The sequence below is a fragment of the Acyrthosiphon pisum genome, chromosome A2 (assembly GCF_005508785.2).
Source record: "Acyrthosiphon pisum isolate AL4f chromosome A2, pea_aphid_22Mar2018_4r6ur, whole genome shotgun sequence".
Classification (NCBI taxonomy): Eukaryota; Metazoa; Arthropoda; class Insecta; order Hemiptera; family Aphididae; genus Acyrthosiphon; species Acyrthosiphon pisum.
This window is the reverse complement of record NC_042495.1, coordinates 59,940,928-59,949,253: the sequence shown is the minus strand read 5'-3', so window position 1 is coordinate 59,949,253 and position 8,326 is coordinate 59,940,928. Positions and strand designations below refer to the sequence as shown.

General features: G+C 28.3%; 1 protein-coding gene across 1 annotated transcript in view; it reads right to left on the bottom strand.

Annotated features, from left to right (window-relative positions):
• LOC100571413 overlaps positions 1-5,161 on the bottom strand; it is an 11,105-nt gene extending 5,944 nt beyond the window's left edge. The window contains exons 1-7 of the mRNA XM_003242221.4: positions 4,582-5,161; positions 4,095-4,440; positions 3,076-3,289; positions 2,694-2,980; positions 2,482-2,626; positions 905-1,032; positions 672-818 (exon numbers count right to left, since the gene is read on the bottom strand). Coding sequence (XP_003242269.1) covers positions 672-818; positions 905-1,032; positions 2,482-2,626; positions 2,694-2,980; positions 3,076-3,289; positions 4,095-4,440; positions 4,582-4,673 — 1,359 coding nt within the window. The 5' untranslated portion in view covers positions 4,674-5,161. The remainder of the gene's footprint in view (positions 1-671; positions 819-904; positions 1,033-2,481; positions 2,627-2,693; positions 2,981-3,075; positions 3,290-4,094; positions 4,441-4,581) is intronic.
• Between the last annotated feature and the right edge of the window lie 3,165 nt (positions 5,162-8,326).

Below are 8,326 nucleotides of genomic sequence, written 5' to 3'. Positions count from 1 at the left end.
TAACTCATAAACTACTCGCCCCAAATTTGATTTTCATGTATCAAAATACTAAGAAAACTATTCTGCTTTGGAATATAAAATTAAAATCCAATGTTGTCATTCAAAAAAGTAAAAAACTTAAAAAATTATAAGGATAAAAAATATTTAAAAATATAATATTTTAAGAAAAATCTTGTTTTATAAGCGACTTGAAACTATGTAAAAAAATATTTTTAAAAAAATTTATACTTTTAGAAATCATGAGTGTTCAATGATAAAAGAATCAACCGGTATATATATAAATGAATGTTTGTGTGTTGGTTAGACCTCTGGGTATAAGACATGTTAATTTAAAAATGGTTAAATTTGGTTTTTTTTTATTCATCTGATATTAATAAAATAATAATACAAATCAACAAACATGCCCGATTAACCAATAGCAACCAACATAATATAATACACTGTTGCGCCACTGTTGTATTTTTTACATCCAGATTTCCTATTTTACCGGTGGATTTTCCTAAAATTTTCTTTCGTAAAAACTTTCTCCTGGCAATTACAACATCTTAACAAAAATTGAGCTAAATCGGACCAGCCGTTCTCGATTGACGAGCTAAGGACATTTTTCATGCTCCATTTTTATATATATATAGATTAAATAAAAATGAAATATTTATAAGAATCATATATACCGGAGAAGGACTTGAAGAAGGAAATAATCTAATTGTGTATGTTTCTAAGCTGGCAGTAGTCAATACATGCAGTACTGAACGATCCATAAAAATGTTAACAACCGGTGACATGAAATTATAAACAGTAATGCATTGTGCGGGAGTCATCTAAAATCAAATAAATTCACAGTAATGTAGGTACATTATATAAAAGTATAACATTAAGCTTTGATACAAATACAATAAATACATACTTCTACATCATTTTTTTCATGTGTAACAAGAGAATGAAAAACAAATGCTTCTTCTTTTAAACTAATTAAGCAGTTAACACACATTAAGTGATTGTATGTTTCAGTGCGGAAACGAGGAAAATTCCATTCTAAAATATAAAAGCATTTTATAAATTATTTGATTGCTCACTCAAGTCTCTAATATAGTAGAAACGTGTATTACAATTATTACATTTATACAGTGTTGGATAAATAAGTTACTTTAATCATTACTAAAATAGTAAAATATAATTGTAATGAAACTACTTTACTTTCCAATGATGTAACTTTGTTATTTTCATGTTAAAAAAACCACAGTACATTTTAGTACTACATAATATTATTATGTTATGAATTAATTACTAAAAATAATTTATATTACATTTTTGTAACTAATTGTAAAAATTCCAACTGAATGACATAATGCATTACTTTTGTTATTTTTCTACCAAGCATTAGTACAAATTAACTGTTCGGTAATACATGATATATATGGGTTTGGAAGCAGTGAATTTCCAACACACGGGAAACATAAGAATTTAGAAGTTTTTTCATTTCAACGAACCAAATTATCTACTGAATCGATACAAATTCTATAAATAGATTTTAATTTGTAGTCTTTTTGAGATTGTTTATCCAACATTTTTGATTTTATCTCATAAATCCTAAAAAAGGAATCATTAAAAAAAATGTAATATTTCAAATTTTGGAGAAATTAAAATTAAAAATGTGGAAAATCAATCTTAACACGTTCTGCCACAAGCCCGCCTGCGACCTAACACTCTGATGTGTTAATGTGGAGCCATTTGGGTCGCCGGCAATTCAAACCTCTCATTGTATTCAATACACTTTATTTTTTGTTGGCGTGGAGATAAAGATTTTATAATAACACCATGGCTTCCAGGGGAAAAAAATGAATAATTAAAAAAAACTATTATACCTTTAACTATAGATGTATTTCGAGTAATATTAACCGCCGGCAACCCAAATAATTTGTATTATTCAGGTCTTTCCGATTATAACGCTATATTGAAAATTACGATTGGACTCTCCTATCGCTAAATACACATGAGTGCATTACAGTAATGCTTTGTTATTTATACCATAGCTCCACAATTACCCATCCGTGTTGGGTCGCCGGCGGGCTCGTGGCAGTCAACGTGTTAAGTAGACTTGACGAAAAATTCAAATCTGTTTTCAGATTTCTTGTCGCTTTACTAGATCAATCGGTACGTTGGAATGAAAATATATCTAAATTCCTATGTCCACGTGTGTTTGACAAAGATAGAAAATCACCACCTCCAATACCCTTAACTAAATTACTATTTTTTATGGTTTTTTAGCCAAAACAAGTGTAAATAGATATTGATGAAAATATAAATTAATTTTTTTAATAATAAAATTAAGTTAATTCAATAAATAAAGTTACAGGGAATATCTTAAAAAAATTTGAAAATGTTATGATTATCAGAAATAGTTCTTAATAATAAAATTGTAGAATTTGTATACATTATATGAGTTTTGTGTATATATTTTATTACTTAACACATCAGAGTTACCTAACACTTTAGATGTTTCATGTCGCTTATATACCAAGTGTAACAGCACAGATTTTATACATTCATTTGTAATATGACATCTGCTCATATTTAATTCAAGTTGTAACAGTATCTTAACTGTCCAGTTGATAGGTTCACTCCAAGGCTACAAATAAAAATAATATATATAGGTATTACAATTTAGTAATGTTTAAAAAAAGAATATTTCATACATCAATTGCTTCTGTTTCATTTATAGTGATGGGTAGAGTAGCAATATTAAATGGAGCATTTTCTTCTTGTTCAACCAATGCGGTATCATCAAAACCAGGAGTCATCACCATAATTGGGAAACATTTTGGGTTGACATGTTGCCTGAGGTAAGTATCAGTTTTTGATTTCATTAATTGGTTTAAATCAATAGGTTCAGGAGCAACTCCAGATTGCTCAATGTTTTCTTGAGTAGAGTTGGTTTTTGTAGAATTAGTCGTAGTACTCCAATCAGATATTTTTTTAGTATCTAAAATTAAAAACAAAGTGTGAGCATAAATATTTTTATAACTACAATATAACATTAATATTTCAGATATTCTAATAATTATTAACCATAGGTACCTTTAAGAATCTGAAATACTTCAACTCTTCTTTCTCCAAAAACAGCTACAATATCTTGTTCAATTTGTAAATCACAGACATTAAACTTGAGGTTCATTATCATTGGCCATGTATCAAAATCTAAGAACCGTAGTCGAGATATGTCATGTGTTTTTATTACCATTCTAAAAATACTAAGTATACATTTAGATGCAATCACAATGTTTCCTGTTTCCTGTAAGTTATAATTATTAATAAGTTTAATTAAAAATATTTGTCAATGTTTACATATTATGTACAGCATAAAGTTTGAAGATTTAATTTTAAAAGTATGATACACTCTTGAATTTCTAATAATGCATAAAATGTTTGATGAGCGTTGTAGATATTATGTCTAATTACAGTGAGGTTAGCAATAGTGTGAAATATTGAGTAGGAACACTAAAGTTAAAGGGAGTAGGTAGGTATACAGTTCATATACTTATACAAATTTCAACATTTTTTTTTTTTATATTTTACTATCTTATAAGAGTACATATTAACATAGTGAGATAACTTTTGTAATAGTAATCTAGTAATTATCAAGATGTTACAAGATAGTTCATATAAATAAGCTTAACAATGAGGGACATTCAGATGTGATTTGTAGTCAACATCTCTGTAATAGTTCACATTGTAAACTTTATACTCGATTCCAAAAAATGTTATTTCAAGTGTTTTAATATTTTATTCAATGACCACATTTGTTTTCTTTTCAAAAATGTTATTAATAGCTATGATATAGAAAATGAGAAATAATAATATAATAACCTAAATATTGTCACTTTTTCAACAAGCATAATTAGGTATAGGTAATTGTTTAAGAGACTGCAATAGAAATAAACTACCTAGTGAATACCTACATACAATTTGAGATAAAAAGTGTACTCGACAACTAATAAAATATGCATTATCAAAAAATGTGTGATACATTGGTACATATAGAATGATATAATTCATATAAATTGGAAAAACCATCTTGTGATATTTTTATGCATTACTTGACAACAGGCAAATGAATTTATTGTTGTAAACTTGACAGGGATCTCAATCATATCCAATGCATTGTCGCCAATTTGTGATCCAGTAGGTGTCACACGTCCAGCTATCCTGGCTCTTAATGGTGGAGTTCCTTGACTGCATTGCTCCCAGTTGCAATAAACTCTCAGATACAGTGCATCATCTCCGGACCTCTTTTGCTTCGTTTCTAGAGTGGCGATATAATTTCCAGAAACGCAATAAGATAACTGCATTACTTGATCAACAGTAGGGATAGCATAGGTAGGCTTAGCCTCATCGGATAAATCTCGAACCTCAATAGCATGATGAGCCAATGCAATCAACAACCTAAACCATACACACAAATGCACAATGTATTTTTGCATAAATATTTGCCCAGTAAATATACTATGATTGTCTAATAGTTCACACATATAATACCTAATAATGTACTACTATGGTTACAGATGTTTCACAAGTCATATTTACCTATTCGGGGGAGCTGACGTGAAAGCGACTGGGTCGGCACAAGTATCTACTTTTTGGCCTTCGAAGTTGTAGGCTGTTATAACACGAACCATTATACAACATAAATATTTAAATATGGTATTCGGTAAACGCAATTAAAACTTTAATAAACAATAAGGTATTACTGTATTAGCCATTAGGTTATTACTTATTACTGTTTTTTGACATTTTCTACAATAGTTCAATCAATTAAATCCAAATAACCTTATCAATACTAACTTTATCAGATAAGACGGAACGGCCACCGGTAGTTCATTGTTGTGACACCGGCGAATATCAGCTATGAAAGGAGTAGGTCGAATCCGTTGATAGCAACTTCTAATAACCACGAATTATAATAAAATAATATGCCTATTTAGTACCTATTTATTTATTATTTAAATAATTTCTTAATTCTTACAATGTACCTACTATACTAGTTTGGTACCTGTCCTGCAAAATATCGATCCACTTCTCCAACTTTAAGTCGAATAATTCTTTATAGGTAAGTATGTCAAACAACTTGAAAATGTAATACCTACCTACAACATACAAGGTTCCTCATAAGTTTTTGTAACTACTTACTTCTTAGTTAAAAAATATATTAGGTATGTATATATGTATAATGTATATACGTAATCACAAATTTTGTTTATAAGCATTTAATGTCCAAATTTTAACGCAATCACGAAAATTTTCAAATTATTTTGTACCTAGGTTTTATATTTATAAAATATTCAATTTTTATAGCTAACGCCTAAGAATATTGAAAGTGTAAGGGAAAGTTTCCCATAAGTAGTTCACACATAAAATATAATCAAATAAACACAGTTTATTTATATATTGTATAATGTATATTATAATTTATAATATACTTTAATTTCAAATTGGGAAGAATTATATATTTTAACAAAGAATAACGATTGTGGTAAAATTTTAAAATTCCCAATATTTTTCAAAAGCGACAAAAACAAAAAAACTTACGAAAAACAGGAATTTTTAAGTAAAATTGGTTTTCGTCAACATTTTATTTGTTGGGTCAAAACGCATGAAAATGAAATACAAGGATCCTGATATGTGGTTGCAATAGTAGTTGAAAAATATTAAAAATACATAAACGCACAATTTTTTTTTAATTATTTCGTATAAATAAAGTTCTAATTTTGACAAAATTTATCAAAATGAAAATTAAAAATGATTTTGTAGTTAAAAGTGTATAAAATGTTCAACTTTTATAGCTTAGGAATAAGTATTGAAAACTTGAAACAAGGTTCATGTAAGTAGGTTAATTTTTAACTAAAAAATATAAAAACACAGATTTTTTTGTAGTTATTTTATGTATAATTTGGACGAATTTAAATATTAAATATCCAAAAATAACGAGTTTAGTTATTTTTTTGTAATTTTATAATATTATTTTAACTTACCGGCTACCGTATTAATAATAATAGTATAATAATAATATATATAAAATATAAAAAACCCTAAACTGACAAACCGTCAGAATCATTTTTCGTATACAATGATATTATATCATTGAATTCAAATTTAATACTATCCATTACAGTGACACACTTATAACTGTATAGCAGAGTGACATCTACTTATCCGCTTTTTTTACTTTTGCTCGTTGGATACAAAAATAATGATGTAGATTGTAGGTATTGCTGATATTTTAAATTTCTTAAATTTACTATAGTTTCTGAAAGTTACCTTTTTTAAATCGGCAAATTTGATAAAAATCATAAATAAACCCAGTGCCGTGCTAACCTTCATTGGTGCCCCTAATAAACATGTATATTTAAACACTTGCCACCCTTTAAAATGTTACGAGTTTGGCCGCCCCAAGGCACTTGTCCCATTCGCTACCCCCTTAGCACGGCTCTAAATAAACCACATTTAATTATTTATTTAATAGCTTAACATCAGCAAGGGGCGCCAAGGGCCAAAACTTAAAGATAAAACCACGGATTTATAGTTATAGTAAGTTTATTAATAGGTAGGTTAGTAGATACATATTAACAGACAAACGTTTAATTATTTACATTCATATTAACATATTATAAATTTTTAATTTAGAAACTGGATCACAATTAAATTAAAAATTATCTAATGTATTACCAACAAGACTTGGGTAATCGATATATTAATAGGTACCTTGTACCTACCTAATTAATGACAAAATTGATTAAGTAGGTAAGTAATAAAGTCTGGAAAAAACATTTAATTACATTCCTAAAAACTATTGTAACAATACAAACAGGGATCTTGAACTACGCACCTTCACATTAAAATTATACATTGTCTGGTCTAATATTTGTGTTGATAACATATACCTACATAACGTACAATTCAAGGTATCTGAACGTAATATTATATATGTTTATAGTTTTGTATTAATATCTACAAAGCAATACGTACTTATTGCCCATTGATATTTAAACTATTGCTATTATAAAAGAACATTATTATTTATTGGACATTTCCATTACGATCATAAGTTTTCGTTATTTGACCATGACAACGGTATATATAATTGATAATTTGCAGTAGTGCAGTCTCTGAATAAAATGAGTATTTAGTGTTTACCCAGGTGTGTATTGCCCTACTTATATATTTACTTAATATTTACTTAATAATATGCAGTATTTTTACAGTATTTACATTGGATTCTACTCTTATAGAATAAAGTGTACCTACATTTAATGTATCACCCCGTCACCGAGTATTATTGTATGTTGTAGGTACTCGGGAATTATATAGATGTACATTGTACCTATACCGTAAAACAACCTTCAAATAAAAGTTAATAATACTATAATATTTTTTTTACAACTAATAGAGTCATACTAAGTTAATAATTAATATTTGGACTGTAATAGTATTACAATTTACAAGTAAATAAACTCAATAAAATAGGACAGTTTCCTAATCCTAAAGATGCCTAAATGTCACAGTTGTTATATGTTTTAAGTTTTAACAATATGTTTTTGTTGTAACAATTGAATTCCAATGGGCAATGTTGAACATTAATTTTTAAGAATATTATAAAATAAGTTAATAACGATTGTAAGATTGGTAGACGTATAAGCTTATACGTGTTAGCACTTAAAATTACACATAGATAGGTAGGTACAATAAATTACAAGTCGAAAATACACTAACAAGTAACAAGGTTATAAGTTATAACTTATAATAGGTAGGTAAAATTTAAAATAGGTACCTATTATAAGAGGTATTTATAATTTGTCTACAAACATATCACATAGGTTTTATAGATTAACCTACGCGGCTAAACGTAAGAGATCGAGATAATATAGAGAAATATCGATCATGAATATTTAATTTTTAGATTAAAGACGGTATAGCTGACAATTAGGTCACCTGATGGAGGGGCGATTTATAGTATATATTGTGTAACAAGAGCAGGAAGTGAGCAAATTCAGTCACGAGCCGTACTCGATGGTTGCAATTCCCCCAAGACTGAAATATTGCTTTCCCGCACGAACCACACATGCTATTTTTTTTTTTATCACGCCTATGTTTCATATAGAACAGCATGGGAGTAATACACTTACCAGCTATATAGTATCCAGCTGAATGTATTTTTTAATCTTATTTGGACAGAAAGACCGCTGCGTAGTGGGTATTTTCTTTTTCCGCCCGCTACATTCTGGGATTTCCACTTAACAGTCCGCTTGACGGAAAGAGGTGATTTTCGAACGCT